Here is an 18,506-nt window from a genome sequence, read left to right as displayed (position 1 = left end):
ATTGCTCATAAACAACATTCCTGACCCGTAGGGCACCACACTAGTCGCCACACTGGTCACAAAAACACTTAAGGCCATGTGTAAGGCACTGATGCACCTGCAGAGATACAGCAAGATAATTCTGTTCATAAATGCATTTTAATATTTGTCTGTTTATCCTCAGTGAATACATCTTGAGTAATCTGTTCTGATGGGCCACTAATGGACGAGTTTTTTTTTTTTTTTTAATGTATAGGTTAAATATTTTCAAATACCTATGGTGATATAGCTTTGCACTAATTATAGGCCCATACTTTACTTACTTCTTTCTTTTTCCCTTTGAACACTTTTTACGCACGTCAAAATGTAAACGATTGCCAAAAACTAATATTACGTCTAAGTTACACTGTGAATATAAACTAAAATGAATAAAGTCAAAAAGTATATGTGGTACCTTGACCTGTTATAAAACAAATAATGAGATGAGCGCATCTTAATCGCGAGTTGCTCATCTGACGCCTGTGGCCACCAGATGACAAGTGTCCATCTTTACGCACGCAGAGCGCATGGAGAGCTACGCACCGTCTGGACCTCTGTCTCTGGTCTGTGGGGAGCCTCTTAGCCCATATTGGCTTTTTGTTTAGAGTACCCAGAAACACCCTTGTTCCCGACTTCTTTCACGCACTACCTTTGCCTGTGAAGAAACGGTTCGGCGTTACGTCAGAAAGTGCAGGGCAAGCAAGACGGTCTCATAGGAGCTATTCGTAGGCATTGCTGCCAAGCCCGGCTTTGGGGCTGCTCACGAGCTCACTGCAGCCAATGCAGAATACAAACCCAATTCATTTGAAACTGCAGCAGTATGTGGTAAGTCATTTATTGATTCATACTGTTTGATTTGCCTGTTGGACCTTTTGGTTATCTCTCACAGCCTTTTTCACATGACAGGTCACTGGCAGTATTGCGCAAAAACATCCAAAAGTTTAAGCGGTATAAAGATAAAAAAGTAGGCTGTTTTATCCTACATAGCCTCACCATGAGAAACATCATGGCATGATGCTGCAACGACACATTTCTACAGATTTTTTTTAGTGTTTAGTGATTCTTTGCTGATCTCAAAGTCAACATGCCCCACGCTCGAAATAGGAACCCCAGCCCCATCCCAGAGGTAACATGGGACACGGGATTGAAGGAGATGAACGAGACCTGGAAAGGAGCGATTGCCTGCCTTGGAGTGGCCGTTTTTTTCGTGATGACCATCGGGATCATATACTGGCAAGTGGTGGACCAGCCCAACAAAAACTGGATTCTCCGGGGGACTTTTAGCGGACTCATCTGGGAGAGGAGGACCCACTCACTGGTCATTCAAACTCTGACAGAGGACAAGACCTACGTGGAGATAGACGTGGGGAACGTGGGGAACCAAGACGTTGAGGTTCCTTTTGTGAGGAATCTTTGTTGGCTCAATAAAACTGAGTTCTGCTACACGTGGGACTCGGTGGCCGAGGTGAAGATCTCGCTGGAAGTGAACGAGGAGACTGAGAGCGAGTGCTACAGCATGAGCTGGACGCCGGTGCACTGCCATGTGGAGCTGAAGGTAGGAAGCCGCTTAAGAGGCAATTACACTAACCTTTTTATACCTGAACACAAAATAACACTGGGCCTTATCTTTAGTGTCACACTATTTAGTCTCACCTCATTTGCCCTACAAAACCTCATAGTATAGTTTCACATATCATGAAAATGTAGTGTTATTGAAACCAGTATAAATGTCCAACAACAGGCTGAACACTTGGAATTTCAAATCCACTTTGTTCTCCCTGGTTTGTTTCATCCACCACAGGACTTACTGTACTTTCCCCAGACATAATTATCAAAGGTATTGGAGGTTAATCTGTTCCTACTGGAACATTCCTTGTAACACTTGTCACATGTTGCTACTCAGAGGTTATTTAATCAAAGTCTTAATATCTTTTGTTTGTTTTTTTGTTGATTTTTTTTTACATGTAGGCCGTTTGCCAAGTAAGAGACACACAGAGAATTAAAGTATAACCATTACTATATGCATATAAAGTAAGGAAATAATTTTCCAATGCATAGTCAATCTTTGTTTTATGCTGTTCTGTTGTAGCCAAACTTTAGTGACACAAATATTTGCATTTACTAAATATCTGATTTTGTAATAAATATTACAAGGACTGCTTGTAATTGTTTTAAGGCATAATAGAACTGTAATCTTTTATCAAAATTAAAAACTAAATGTATTGCTTTTCCAATAAAATATTTGATTTGTACTGTGTGATTGTGCTTAGGACTGCTTCTCCATGGCCAATGTGTCGTGGTATGGTGGTGCCAGCGTGCAGGGGCAGAGCTGGCCCATCAATGACCAGAATACGACCATGCAGCCGTTTATTGTGAGTGATTTGAGGAACAACCCATCTGGCTTTGGATCTGTCCTCGAACACTACTTTCTGGGATCATCTGGTAAGACCAAAACAAACAAAAAAAGCACAGAAATAAACTCACTTTATCGGAAAGAAAACTTCATCATTTAGATCTTAAATTGTTGGAATACCTCTTGGCCAGCTGTTTTTCTGCTGTTGCCACACGGAGAGCACCATGACTGGAGAAATCTGACCCCATTGGGGGTACACTGTGTGGCGTAAATCCCAGGGCGTGAGGCGTGAGGGAAGCCCTGTGGATGTTGGTGTTTTCTTATCTCTCGAATCCTCCCCAGCCTGTTTATTTGCGTTTTAGTGTCAAAAATGGCCCCTATAACCAAAAAGCCATGGCTCCACAAATAGTGGGCAATCCAGTCTGTGGCATGTCCGTTTGTTAATTTTAGGATTAGAGTACAAAGGAAAGTCAGCCTCCTTTAACATCTTAAATTAACTCTTAGCAATGCTGGATAATTGCCTTTTGTTTCTATTAAAAGTGCTGGTTTGCTGAGAGTCCTATGGTTAGTTATAACTTGTGCGGTGATTTTATGTTCTGGACAGAAAGCGGCGCATGAAGGATGTAAATGGTTAATGCAACTGATGAGTAACGGTTTTGTTTACTGTGCGGGACTGCTCTGCTGTAGGGACAATGGTCTTGGACTTTCAAGCTTGTTTATTATTTGCCAAAATATGCAAAATGTTTTATCAATAGATTTTGGCCTCATTGTGACGGTCTGCATCTTATCGACAGATGGCATTGCATTCTTTTTTATATGTTTTATTGTTATTATGACTCCTGGCCCAAAGTGATACAATATTGTAGAGAACGCTGATAAAAGTAACAGTTGTTTTATTTCCCAAAATAATACAGTGTTTATTTAAAACAAGATGGAAGTGCACATAGTTCTGGTCATAGTTTTGATCCAGTCAGAACCACGACAGCTGTCAGGCCGGTTTGTAACATTCATCATCTGGATTTGTCTTTGTTACCATTGTCCTTGTTCACACGTTTACATACAGATGAACACACATGAATGTGCTCTCGCTGGGAACCTTACGCAATTTTGAGATCTACCTTGCTCCAGTCACATGACTTAACTCTCTTTTCACCATGTATCACTAATTATCAGGAGCCTGTAATGTTTTATGTTTAGCTTTGCACTGAAATTTAGACACCCCATGGCCGACTGTTTGAATGTTGCCAAGTAACCATTTACAAGCGCATACTGTACATAGCAGACTGATGCTCAGCAATGGCAACAATGTCTATTGGAGCATTAAATTATATCTTTACCATCGATTGTTTCTTTGTAGTTTACAGTCCCTGAAAAATATGTCATGGATTAATTAATTCCACCTTCTTTTTTTTTAAATGTCTCTGTGATGAGTCTGACATAGGAGTTGGAAAAGGCCATTGGATTTTCACTCATAAACCCTTGATGGCGTGGTCTTTTTAAAGATTTAGCATATTTGGACTTGCTTTCTTGGTTTACAAAAGGGGTGGAATAAACAAACACTTCTTCAGTATTTATTTACCAATACTAAGAAGTCCATTTTAGTATTGCATTAACAAAATGTTGAATTTGGAAGTTGATGAGATATTGATATATTTTAAAAAAATTAGACACAGGACAAAAACCCTTTGTCAGTAGCATAAATAAGGCTGAAGAGGTGTCATTTAAGATTAGAACCCCATGCGGGAACATGCCAGAGCTCCACCTGTCTTTGCACTTACAAAAACAAAACACTGAGAAGAGAGAATACCAAGGCACCAGTGGACAGCATTCTCCATTCCAGGACAGACAGTATCAAAGACAATAAGTTAATAATAAAAACAATTGCATGTGCTGCGTACTCTACTGGCACCTATTCAGCAGGTTTATTGCATTAGGCACCAATGAGCCCTTGTACACCTTCTTTGTAGCTAAAGGCATGCTGTAGCGGGAGGGCATCAGGCTAAACTCATCAAACAAAGGATGCTCGGAGTCACTGACAATGGATTTGGCTCCTCTATGCAGAATTTTCAACCACCAACCAATATCGAAGATTGCAAAAGTGATTTTTAGCAAAACATTGTTGCAAGGAGCAGTAACACAAGTGAAGAATTATTAGTTTTATACAGTTTAAAAAGTGGATTTTTCATGATGCACTGAAAGCAGTAATAACAACATATTCTATTACACAAGCCTCACATCTTTATACTTTTTCACTACTCTGTCAAAAGAGCATAGAAGAGATGGGCCAGTGAAGAAGCAGCTCCTCTCATCATTACAAATAAGGACTCACGGAGCTGTGTTTGTTTTTACAGTGGGCTGCCGCAGTCATAAGTTACACTATTATAGCTTGGACCTGGTATTAATTCTTTTTGACTACACACAACTGCTGAACTAAAACTCACTTCAAATATTCACTATCAGACTGCTCTGTTTTAATATTTGCTTCTTTTTTTCATCTCACTTATTTCTGACTCAATCTTTCCATTTCAGAAAGAAAAAAGTTTTATTACCCGTTTGTTATTGGGTGTCCACAAAGGAGCAGCCAAGCACAACAGAAAGATAAAATGAAAAGTTACATAAGAGGCATATTAATATAGACATTTATTTTGATCGTATTACAGAACATAAAAAGGCTTTGTGACTTTTTATATTGAAAAATCAGAGTGTGTAATCAGTAAACTCACTCACAGGAATCAATGTTTTTTATAATAAGACAATGTACTTAACGTTAACATTATAAACATTAGCAAAATCAGTGTGAACCTGTTCAATATAAGTGATTTAAAACCCAAGCCCCTCACTCTCAGCTGTATCCCCCCCTCATTGGCCTTAACCGTGGGTATGACAGTCTGATGATATAGATGTTCATGAATTTGCATACTCTGTTTTCTATTCAACTCTTTGCACATTGGGCATGATAACAGTAAATGGAGACAACAGTCTGTAGATTCCGATGCTCATCAGACTTTCAAATATTACAGCAAATGGTTTAATGTGAGAATTTGAAATTCAAATACCGTTGCCAATGCGTCACTAACAATTGGTCTAGGTGAGTGTGGGATTCAGAACCTAATTTGGCTTTGGCCTTGTCCAAAGGAGGAAAGAGATGCACAGATATTTTCTCAAGAGAGTGAACTTTACTTTTAAAGGGACTATAGGGAGTTTAAAAATGTGTAGAATGAGCCCAGACCTGTTCACCACAACTGCCTCTAAAATCCTGCACTGTCACTTAAAAAGGTGTTACTTCGGGTCCGAATTGTGGTCATGCACAAGCTTAATATAGAAGGTGCAATTACACATATGGCCTGAGGTGGCAGTAGTGAGTATAAAATGGCCAACTTACATCTAGCACCTTTAAGTAAGATAAGATAAAATAAGCCTTTATTGATCTCACAATGGAGACATTCACTTGTTACATTCAGCTCTCAGAAACGCTCAGCGTGTGCAGAATAGACATGAAATTAAATAGTAAATAGAGGTATCTTATATACAATGACTACCCAAAACTTTAAGGGGCAAAAAGTATAATCAGTAAAAGATAAAATAAACAGACTACAACAAAAGTAACTTGTGAAAATTCTAGCACTATTTAGTACTTACCTGCTGTTTAAACTTGGAGGATCAGTGTATATTTAAAACCACACCGCGTAGAATTTTACCCTATAAATAAAACACAAGCATTTATTTCATGATAGATATGAAGAACAGCTCATAAATGTACAAACAAACATGAGCCTTTGCTGTGAGCCGCTCACCTCTCCAAAGACATGACTGTAACTTTACCGGGAGTGGGTACGTCTCCAGCTCGTCTCCATGGAGATGTGACCAAAGTCAGTAGTATTTGAGATTAGGTTAGGTCCTCATCCAAATCCATTCTTTGCTTACCCACTGCAGTAATAGTATTTTCTGTGTTGAGCTGGTCATTAGGAGCATGTTTGTATTGATGGCAACAGTACAGTCCAAAATGTTACGCAGTGTCTCTTTAAGTAGTGACAGAATCAGACAAATATTCACATCAACTAAGGCGAAAATCTCTATTTCTCATTAGTCATCATAAGAATACTTGAAAGAAAGAGCGTTGTCACAATTTATCCTAAATAAAAGTATTGGTAGTCACAATTGTAATAGTCAAGTAGAATTATAAAGGACTGTGTATTAAAGCTACTCTTCAAAGTAATTTCTTCAAAGTACCTGATTAAAGGTAACTACCGCCCACCTCTGGTTCATGTTGTCCACGTCGTTCACAGAGCATTTCCTCTTGATTCTCTGAAGGTTTAGCTTTGTACAGTCCTGAAAAGAGCCTTATCCAGCTTTATTTAGTCATTGTGTCGACAATAATGATTCTTCTGTTCTCTGTAAAGGTCAAGCAGGCCACGCCAAAACACCGACTTACTCAACAGGTCAGTGCGAGGTCTTCAGGCAGCTGCTCCGTAACCTCAGCGAGCGAGAGGTGAAACTTTTGGAGTATGACTCACTTAGCCAAGAGGAGCTTTGTTAAGAGCGTGTTGTCATCTCCCGTATGAGGTGGCTACTGTATGAAAACCATCGCATACAACATTTTCCACACTCCATCTGCTCCCTTTCCCTTGCATTGGAAACAACAGTAAAAGGCTAAACAGACAAAAGCCATCGTTGTGGACTCTTAAATTGCCAGGAAAAATATATGACGTGCTCCGTGACAGGAAACTTGTAAGGCCTATTCAAGAACAAAAAGCGCTGCGTGAGAAGCATTAAAATGATTTATGATAGAAATCTAGCACAGAAAGTTAGCGTTTCATTTTTTCAATAAGTGGGATTGGAAATTTACAACTGTGGCAGGACCCCAGTTTTGCGGCCATCAATTTTTTTGAGGTTGGGCACAGAAAGTAAGTTTCCATTGTTAAGGAAATACATGCACCCACTCACACACCACAGCGCTGAGACTGGACGGCTAGAGCGCTAGCTTTTATAAGGCCGTCCGGTCTGTGAGTGTGCACAGGTGTCATAAAGAAAGCCTTATAATTAATCACAATCAACACAAATTTGCAATTTAATGGTTGCAAAATCAGCAATTATTTTGGTAATGTATTATCTTTTGCAAGCAATAAAATATGCTGTGGGATGTGGGTTCTTATTCTGTTATTCCCGTTAGTTTAGAGCTTTACATATCTTTGCTCTGTAATGTTTCTTGACATGGTAAAAATGTGCACTGAGCTAAACATTACATATTGCCTTAAACACATGCATTGCAATAATAGGGAAAGAACAATGCACTTCCACCACATTATAAAACCTGGTCTCTAACAATGAACAGGGCACAACTAAGACCACAGATACTTTCTGATGCTAAAAGCCCAACATGTTTTCCATGTGAATCTGTAGTTTCCAAACATACATATTGTACAGTTGTGTGGCTGTTACGATATTTGGCTAATAAAGATCACTGAAGGTGAGAGTGTACAGTTCACTAAAGCTTTGAACTTTTCATTTGGGAGTCGAGTGGAAAATATTCTACAGAAGCTTGAAGTGTTTAAGGAACTGTTCTAAAAATAGGGTCCCCTTTAGCTTCCCCTTTAACTCTTAGGAACCCCACATTGGCTGTAACTCTGACTCCAACCTGTTTCACTGCCTAAATGTGATCAAGCAGCTTTGTATTGTGGAGCCCAGTTTTTTTTCTAGACCTGTAAACAATGTAAAAAGCAGAAAGAATGTTATGTTTATGAAATACAGTATTTTTTCATAAACGAAAAAAACATATTTCATGAACATAATAAAGATAAACATGAAATACTATGTTCATAAATGTGCATTTTCATAAACTTTATAAAGATCTGGCCAAGAACCTGCACGAAAACACTGAACTGAAGAACATCCAATTAAGTAAAACTATTTTGTGTTTCCTACTCTCCAGCTCATGCTTTGTATTTTCTGTCTAAATTTGACAAAAGGCAAGTGTCATCCATATATGGAGCATGGATGGAACGGTGTGTTTATTTCTTGTAAATTCAATGAGGAGCACAACACACTTTATGACACTTTTTGTCTCCACGTGCTGATATTAATATTGATTTTATTTGTATTTTATTTCATGTTCACTACATACAGTACTTTCTTTTTGTGTGTTTGACATTTCTGCACTTTGCAAAAGGGTTTGGAGGCAGAGATAGTCATGTTTCCTTGAAGTCCTGCAGCGTCACTGACCATAAAGATTAAATATGAGTGCAGAGGCGCACTTTCCGCCGCATGTGCACTTTGACTGTTTGCAGCCGGCTGTACGGGCGCGCTGGTGTCTGGTATACCCTATTTCCACTCTCTGCATTCCACTCCCATCCCTCCATTAAAAAATACCGTTTGCTCTTTTTCCCTCTCCTTATTCTGTGCGAGCACCTTTTAGTGTAAGATCTCAACTGCGATACTCAGGAAAAAACAAACATCGTGCTATTTATTTATTCAAATGTTATTTTCATCTGGAAAAACATTCTACAAATATGCATGAGAAAGTCTTAGAAAATTGGGCCTTATTTTTGCCTGCATTTCACTTCTTACAAGCTTCAATATTATTATATAAAGTATTAACACCTGCTCAACAGAATATCTAGTTGAGACATTATCTTAAGGATCAGCCAGAATATAGATTTTTTTTTTTTTTTTGGACTACTCTATCATCTTTATTGCCACCTTTTTGTCTCTGTTGTTGCCATATAATTACAAAAGAGCAAAATTACTAGGTTTAAAAGTTCAACAATTAATAACATTAACAACAATAGGATTTATGTGCTGTAGTGGTGGTACAAAAACTATAGTTATTCCTGGTGGATTCCTAAAAACATCGTCATTCATTTCCACGTATTGCTCTCTTTGTAAACATCTCTGATACAGTCCTCATGTATGCATTTCTGCGTTTAGAGGTGATCCAATACCTAGTGAGAGGCAGCTGAGATGTTACCAGTATCTCTTTGACATTATCCGTTGCGAATGCTCAAGCAGCAAAGACTTTCACTAAGCTTTATGCAGTATTTAGAGGCTGATTCTTGAAACTACTAAACTGATTATACAATGGTGCATGGGTATCCTGTCCGCTCCTGGTCCTCCCTCGTATAAGCTCTTTGAAACCAGAGAGGGTGCCAAGATCTCAGACTGTTTTCCAGCCATTCATTGATTAGCTCCAAATCCCAGATTGTATTAAGCTTCAGCAACACCCTGGGATCAAAGTCTGGGTTTGTGTTCACCTGACAGTGGCGTACAGTAAGACGAGGGATGGAGTTGGGGTGGCTGAGAAGTGGCCGAGAGAGACTTTTGGAGTAACTTGAGACAGAAGAGACATTCCTCACAGGGCATGTACATCTGTGAACACAATTACCTGCTTGTAATAATCTAATCAGTGCGCAAATGCCCAGAGGGGCAGTCCGAACAGTAAAGTGGAAAATAAAATTGCGGGAAAAGTTTAAGAGACAAATACAAAAATAAGCTGGAATATCGTTTTTGATGTTAGAGAGTTCAGAGTAACATGGAGCCTTGTCCCGGTATAAACTCATCCAACCCGATGTATCTGATGGCAGGCAGTGATTTCTCACATCTTGAGCAGAGCACTATTAGCTGACACAGCCCACAGTGTACCTCCCACAACACTCCATGGGTCACACTCCTCCAGGTCTCAGTAACACTCAGCGCGCTCTGTCATATCAGTGGAATCTGGGTCACACACTGTATACCTCAGGTCTCAGGCCTGGATTTGCGTGTTTGAAGTAATTCCATGTTTTATACATTAAAGTGTGAGTCTTCTGTCCATGTGTTTTGGTGCAGGTGTTGCTGTGTTGGTGTCTCCTGAGATTCCCATACAGCTGGGCTTTGACAGGGAGGAGCAGTTTTGCCTGCAATCACTGCCTAGTATGGAGCGTCTGCCTCTCCAGTACACTGTGTGTGTGGGCCACAACGTGAAGACCGCTCATCTTGAAGCGATGCAACAACTGTCCCAGCACAGCAGGGAGCTGCCCAACATGAAAACCATGCGGTCAGTTTTATGAGAAAAAAGATTCTAATAAGTCACATCTAGGACTCACTCGTGCAGCACTGTGGTGTAGCGGTTAGTGCTCTTACTTCATCTTAAAAAGGACCCAGGTTCTATTCCCTGTCTGTGTTGGGCCTATGTGGAGTTTGCATGTTTTCGCTGTGCCTGCATAGGTTTGATCTGGGTGCTCTGGTTTACTCTATAACTAAATCATGTAGTCTTCAGTGGCAGTGGCAAAGAGAGTATAGCGGGTTGTCCCGTGACAGGAGGATCAGCATTTCGAATCCCGCATGTGCACATTGTTGCTGTGTCCATGGGCAAGACACTTCACCCTCCTTGCCCCCAGTGTCTGCGTACATTGGTGTGTGAATGAGACTGTGAATTGGTGAGTGGTTCCTTGAGTCTGATCATTTCTTTACTCTGTACTTGGAGTAGAACTGGCCGAGATAGACTTTTAGAGTAACTTGAGAGAGAAGAGACATACAGAGTACAGAACAGCAACTACAGAGTACAGAAGATGACCCAAGAACCTTCATTGAAGATGGACAACTCCAGTACGACTGAGAGCCTACACAGACATTAATCATGCAGTGTCCCCACTGGAACCTTGAGGAATGAGTGTGTGCAGGTGTGGCACAACTGATGGAAATTCACCAATGACTACTTGGGTTGGCACGATAATTACTATATCGACTTATCGTTACATAACAGATAAACTATATATTTTTGGGCTTGATATTTATCGTCTGTACATTTATTAGCATTTACCCCCTATTTTTTATTTGTAAAACTTTAATTTCTAATGGAAGCAAATTGAGTTCCATTATATTATTTCATGTTTATTGCAGCTTGTGTGATATTTTAGGATATGATTTTGCACTTGTAGAACAAAGGTTTACTGTCATTTTTATGCCTGAGAGTTTATCGCGCTACTTTCCTGCCTCAATATATCGAACTCCAAATTTGTTATCGAGACAGGCCTAATGACTACAATCATTTCTTGGCATGTCTACATGCATGAGTCTCATGTATTCCGTAACATTCTCCCAACAAAGTAAACACTTAAATTGCCTTACGAATTAAACTTATGAGCCACAGCTCCAGCCACAGAGCCACATGTCAGTGCATGTCCTACACTCCCATCTGGACATGTACTTTCTTTTTATGTCTTTTTGTGCATTGGAATAATGGATGTACAATGATGTTTTTTAACATCCAGATAAAAAAATAAAAACAATCATATAGTGCTTGTTCTTCCACGTCCTCGCCTTGATAAACAAACGCATTATTGATGTGAACTAGATTTTTATTATTTTAATGATCTGTATCTGAACATAATAACAGATCTTTAGTCCAAACAGACAGCTTTATGTTCTCCATGCACTCTCTTGAAGAAAGTAGATTCTTCTTTTTGGCCCTATTCCTGTTCCTGTCCTGTATTGTGGTATTGAGTAGATCTCTCAGAATGTTTATTTTATTTGGCGGGTGTGCCTGTTTTCATTTTGTTTTTTGGTGTACCTGCTGCCTATGTAGACTGCCATTCTGGAAGCTGCTGACAACTGTTGACTCAGGGCCGAAGGTGGAGAGGGAGCTGAGGATCTTCTCCAACCGTCTGAAGAGACACCAGCTGGGAGAGGGAGTCATTAGCCTCAATGAACATTCCACCTCCCTCCTCTTTGATATGGTAGGCACACTGAGCAAGCAACCACTACACTGGCAGAAAATACTGACCCACAGTGTTTAAGATTGTGTTGTCGCATAAGGTGTGACACAGCTGCAACAATGTTGCACCACTGTGCAGAAATATCTTATTTTATGTTTATGTTAAGGAGGCCCAGAGTCTTTATTTAACTAGGTTTTAGTTGTGACATTTGGCAATCTGTCGGACCTGGGACATGAACTTACCGTGCCAAGGCAGTCAAGTCTTATTGGTTCTACAACCCCAACGCAGTGGCAATGCCCCTCTGGGCTTTAAAATCTGAACTTACACCTTCACTGCACTCATACTATTCATTTTGAGGCTAATATATCCTATAAAATAATTTTCACCCTGAACTCTGAGCTCTGAAAGAAATGCATTTAATCATAATAGCATTTTTCATACATAAACATTATTTTATGCAATCAAAATAATACAATTTGTTAATATTATACTGTGAACAACAGTTAAGAAAAAGAATAAAGCATTATTACGATAATTTCACTTTAATTAATGTAATTACGAGCTTAATAATGTATAAGAATACATAGCTAATACTACTGGAAAGTAACATTTTGATGCTTATTATGAATTATAGGAACAGGTTTCCAATGTTCTGATATTTCTGTTAAACTTACACGTGGAAGTACAATGACATAACACGCTTATCTGTGCATCTTCCCACCACAGCTCGACCCCCTGAAGTCAGACCCTGTGTTCTTAAGAGGTTTTGTTCCACTGTTGTGGAATCTGAATTCTCACATTGACTCCCCTCTGAGGATTATTATATTTTGACAAATGGTTTTCACAGGGCTTTTGTTTTTACGACCAGGAAACATGTGGTGCATGGCAAAGGTGTGTTTCAGACCTGATGTTCTATTACAATCGAATGGGTCAATTGGTTTATGAACAGATTTAAGCTGTTCTGACAAAAGTTTGGTTAATCACTATAAAACCCACTATTATGGTTTGGCTTTGTGCAGTAAAATAACACTCACTGTATGTAATTGACTGAATGTGTGCAGGACCATGACTACCTCAACAGCAGGAGAAGGGGGATGTCTAAGCGACTGACCAGGGACCTCCCACTTGTCAAGCTTCTTAACATTTCCATCACCCTGTCCCCTTTCCTGGGCGTGGACTCCACGCTATTCCACCGTTCCCTCCTCGATGGCACTGAGGCCTACTGGCTCAGCGTACCTTCGAATCCCCAAGGATACATGGTGAGCTGATTTTGTCGCAAAACTTCAATTCTGTTACGTACACAGTGTACTTGAACATCTGCTATATGCTAATCCACTTCATCCTGAAAAAACACCACTATTTTTCCAACAATAGACATGTGTTATGCACTAAGAATGTTTCAGCATTGAAAACACACAATGCACTTCCACTTTATTGACTTTCAAATATTGCTCTTGCATTTTTTGGTTTATTTATGTGAAGCAGAAGAGTTTGGTGCATAGACACGTATAGAGACACTGGAACACATCAGAGAAGGTCACTGTTTTACCTTTGTCCCTCAGGTCCCTATGTTGAGTCAGTGGGAAGGGAAGTTCTGCGTGAAGCTGAACCTCAGTAACCCCGAAGCTATCAGTTGGTTCCTGGACAGAGTAGGCTCTCTGCAGGCTCATCTGGGGATGGAGTACATCCTCCTGGAGGGGGCAGAGGGGAGCGTGTTTGAGGAGCAAGCCCTGTGGCCACACTCTCTGTCTGGAGACAGATACATCAGCGTGCTGGCTGACCTGGCATCTAGAATAGGAAACACCATTGTCACAGCAGGAACACAGTAAGTTGGGAACACACTGCGCCTCCATTTGAATGTGAAACCATTGACTTAAGATGTATTTGTCTGATAGGTCCAGCCACAAGCCTCTGTTTGTCAGGATGACCCCTCTGCAGTCAGACTGGAGCTCTATGGGGCTAAAGGGCATCATTCCCTCCCTGTTGCACCACACTCTACTTGGATACAACTTCCTCATTCCCGATGCAGTAGGTAATACAACAGCCACCTTTACTGAATAATTGTCAAAAGGTTCAAATAGAAAAAGAATCCAAATCTTGACAGATAGTATAGATTTTCATACTGAAGGGCATCCAATGATCCTTACATTATATATTACTTTGGTGGAACATTCTTAGTACTTGATAAACATGATGTGTTTGTCGTTTGTTTGAGCAGGTGGCTCTCTTATTGAAGAACTGGTCACAGATGAGGAGTTGTTCATTCGATGGTTGGAAATTGTAGCCTTTCTCCCAGTTATCAGCTTCCACACCCCGCCGTGGTTCTACGGGGAAGACCGGGTACGCCTCAGTGCACAACACCACCCACACATCAGCGGGGGGTCAGGCTTATAGAACAGGCTTATTGACACAGAAACACTGCAGGTGAGTGCTGAACAGTTCCCTCCATGTCACTGAGCTGTTTGCACACAGGCAGGAGGTCTACCTACCACGCCTGACTCTGTCCTGAGGCAGAGGACTTTTCTTCATTTAGGTGACCCCTGCACAGCTTCATTCACAACGTGCAGTCGAAAAAACATCTCACAGAAGCAACAATGACATCGATCAACACATCAGTTAATGTGGGATTTGGCTCTGGTTACAAACAGAAAGCACTTGCTGGGTGTCTAATGTGTGAAGGCGCTCCTCTCTCAGTAGGAATGATGGTTTGGCTCCCTCCTGACATCACCTGTGGTTAAGAGTCCATCTGTTCTGAATTACAGTTCTTCATCTAGATTTATGACTCAGTCCCTTTCCAGCTACAGCATGGAGACACTTCAGCAAGAATGATAATGAATTTGAGGACAAGTCTTGGAAAAATACTTTACTGCAGTAATTAAAATTTCCATGAGTAATTGACAAGTGTAACAGAGAGGGCTGATCAAGTGCTGTTTTCCAGTAGCAGATAGAGGGAGCAGCATAATTGGATCTGACCGCCGCATTGCGTGACAAAGACAAATATAGTCTTTTGGGGCAAAATGTTTTCCATTTTGGTCTCCTGCATGCCATTCAGATCCTAACTGCCAGTGCTGATGAAATGCGATATTATAGAGGTAAATTGTTCTGTTTTATTATAGCTTGGGTGCAACATACCTTTGTTTCCACAGTGTGTGGGACAGGACACTGAAATGACTGCGCTGGAGACTAATAGCAATAAAACCTCAAACCCGCATACAGGCCTGGCTTCTCAATCACACAAGGATCAGCTTAAACCCAGTCAGACTGACTTCAGGCTCATTCCTACAAAATGTCTTCATCTCAAGTTAAAAAAATTCACTTTTTTAAATAAATGTGGTCAGGTTGTTTTTATCATGCCGCGGATGTGACCCTTTTAGGAATGCTGTTGAGGCAGATTGGTCAGACACATAAAGGAGAACTCCACAGAACTACTCAGCTAATGCTGGATTGTAACTGAATTTACATGCCTTGTTCTGAACAAATGTCTTTTGCAGAAGGTGCTGACATTATTTTCTATAATCTACATATTATTTTTCTGTCCAATGGGGTTACTTAGTTTTGCTTTGTGTTTTTACTCTCTCCCCGGTCCTAGGTGTTAAATATAACTCAGATATATATTGCTCGACACCAGAAGATTGTCATCCCTCTTATGGAGAAGTACACAGAGGAGTGGCAGCTGACGGGACATCCCATTTACCGGCCAATGTGGTGGCTGAGCCCCAGCGACCCGCTGACGTTCACCATTGATGATCAGTTCCTCATAGGGGATGAGGTGACTTTATGACTTTGTGTGAAGTCATTGAAGTGTCTTCCTGCTGCATGATACACCCTGTCCCCTGACTGTAATACGATGTGCTGCTAATTGGCCAGAATGTCTCCGACCTAATGAGCGTGTGTGTTTACAGGTCCTGGTAGCACCAGTGGTGGAGAGGGGTGCAGTGCACAGGGATATTTACTTACCTGACGGGGGCTTCCAGTGGCAGGACAGCCTGACAGCACAGGTGTTCGATGGAGGGACGCTTCTACAGGATTATCCTGTAGCCTTGGAGGAAGTGGCCATTTTTTTTAAAAAGAGTCACATGACCTGATATGCTGTTACTATTCTCAATCAAATCATTTTCAAAAACTTGTGCTGTTCTCGGTCTGCACTTTTCCATTTAGGACCCAGTCTCAAAGCCTGAGACAACACGTAGAGACTCTTTTTATACTTGCACTTTATCATTTCACATTGATTTTTACTTTTTTTTTAAAGACATTTTAATCAGTTTTACCTCCTGGCTGATTTTTTTTTATGTCTGATGTGGCAGTCTAATGTTGCTGGATCACTTGACAAGAAGAAACATAACAAGGCCCTTGTTTGCTTAAAATCGGAATCTTTTAACAAGACCAAATGAAGATGGACAGAGGACGACTAAAAGTGCTTTAAGAAGCTTATTTGTATAAAATCAGCTCACAGAAAGATCTTCACTTTGGTACAATCTATGTATCTCGCTTACTTCGTGGAGAGGCTTTTACTTGAACTTATCAGGTCGCATGGATGATGATTTTGAATGTACCTCAAGTAACTGTGTCCTATTATTTCCTAAATCAAGCCACACGAGGATCTTACACCCCATAGCACTTACTCATACCTATGTTCAGCATGCATGTCCTTAAGTACTGTAGGCCAAAATCTGAGGCCCCTGGCATTGCATCCTCCTTTATTATTCTGAGCGAAAAATCTTATTATATTGTATGAACCTGCTGTAGTAAGGGCTTTAATTTGAATGCTCTCTTTGTCCTAACTGTTTATTTGTATACATTAACTTGAAGTCTTTATCTAACAAACTCTTCGCAGTCATTAGTGTTAGCAAAATAACGATTTCAGCAAGTAACTCAGAGCATCTTTGCTATTTAATCTAAAATAACAAAATTGTCCAAGTAAATTCGACTTTTGTTGTCAACACAGTCTTTGCCAGTACCAATAGCAGAACAGATAAGTATGATTTACTCTGCTCCACTAAACAACATGAAGTTTACAGTGCCTTTTCACTCTCAGGTTAATGACGCTTAAATCACTAAATGTCTTAGCAAAACACGGCACAAATTCTGCACACAAAGTCTTAACCATTCTTAGAATGTACTATGTTGAATGTACAATGGAGAAACTGTGACGTTGTTTTGCCCTAAGCTTCGAGTGCTGTGATATGTTCAGCTGCACCAGAAAAGGCTTTGTTTCATTATTCCTTAATAAAAACCCAGCTCCATATGCCACATCTGGACATAGGAAGTGTCAGAATTATTGCAGTGTAGGCAATGTACATATTACAATGACTGTGCCATTACAAGTGTTTTCTTCTTCTTCTGTAAATCAGAATTTAGAACAACTACGTTGCAATAAAGTTTACATTTTCTTACTTCATTTTATATGTTTATCTTTCGACTGTTCAAATCATTTCCGTTTGGAATGTGACACTTTTTGGCTTAACTATCAACAGACTATTTCCATAAACAGTACCTACTGTATGTGCACACTTGACTGCACAGATAACTAACCAGAATGTATTGGCTGGTTCATTTGTGCAGCTTCGTAGCAATGACAAGGTTAAGTTCCTGAATCAAAGTGCCAGCCCACAGCTTCAGTATTTGACAAAGTCTTTGTGGTGAAAGGCAAAACGTCCACTACTCTAAACAACCAGTTCAGATGACGGCTTGGACAACCCTTCTCTGTGATTTGAGGTGGTTTTAATGGAATGGGTTTGAGACCCATGTCACCATCAAAGTGAAAAACAGCGTAGTATCATTTTGTCATGGCTATTTTTCACTTTCTCTTATTTCAGGTGGGCAATTTTGTCAACAGCATTCTCATATGATCTTGTGTTGAACCGTCCATACGAGCGCCTGCTGCTGACCACTACCTTCTTCCTAATTCCTCTTAAACCTAATAAAGTTATTTTTAAGTCGGGTTGGCGTGTCTTGGGAGCGATTCTCAGGGGAATCACGTTCACTCTGGACTGCCTCTTATCCCTATTCCTTCCTTGCTTCCTTCCTTTACTGCCACCACCAGCGGCTCCTTCTTGGCTCAGATCCACCTTGGGGCCCCCGATCTCTGCTCCTGTAGCACACTTAGACAGGTGCAGCTGGCCACAGACATGCACAACCCCTACAATCCAAGCCCCATCTCCATTTACACCACCGGTCCTTATCTCTTTTTTTATGACACCATCTTTTTTTCCTCTTTTTCTAAATCAGTGAGATACAGTTCAAGAGGCATAGTAAAACACGGCTTCAGTATGTGACAGTTACAGTAGATGGTTATAAAGCTTGAAATTAACTTGCAAATATCCTAATATGACCCGAACGATTCTCTATGCTTGCAGTAAAGGGAGTTCATTTTCACAGAGAATAGACCTTTTAAAGGTCTTTTGAGAATCTCATTGTGAGGTCTACTTTCAGCACAATAAAAGAAT

The 18,506-nt window shown here is 40.3% G+C and overlaps 1 protein-coding gene across 1 annotated transcript; it reads left to right on the top strand.

Annotated features, from left to right (window-relative positions):
- The first annotated feature begins 656 nt into the window (after window positions 1–656).
- LOC306971369 (SITS-binding protein) lies at window positions 657–17,369 on the top strand. Its single transcript, XM_079567610.1, has 11 exons — window positions 657–843; window positions 925–1,573; window positions 2,289–2,460; window positions 10,193–10,400; window positions 11,931–12,081; window positions 13,122–13,319; window positions 13,623–13,885; window positions 13,956–14,092; window positions 14,279–14,400; window positions 15,650–15,829; window positions 15,963–17,369. The coding sequence occupies exons 2-11, from the start codon at window positions 1,103–1,105 to the stop codon at window positions 16,143–16,145; spliced, it is 2,085 nt and encodes a 694-aa protein (XP_079423736.1). The 5' UTR covers window positions 657–843; window positions 925–1,102; the 3' UTR covers window positions 16,146–17,369.
- Window positions 17,370–18,506: the final 1,137 nt, after the last annotated feature.

The sequence above is a fragment of the Gobius niger genome (genome assembly GCF_951799975.1).
Source record: "Gobius niger genome assembly, chromosome: 12".
Taxonomy (NCBI): domain Eukaryota; kingdom Metazoa; phylum Chordata; class Actinopteri; order Gobiiformes; family Gobiidae; genus Gobius; species Gobius niger.
Note: the sequence above shows the minus strand (reverse complement) of the source record. Positions and strands in the feature narration are given on the sequence as shown.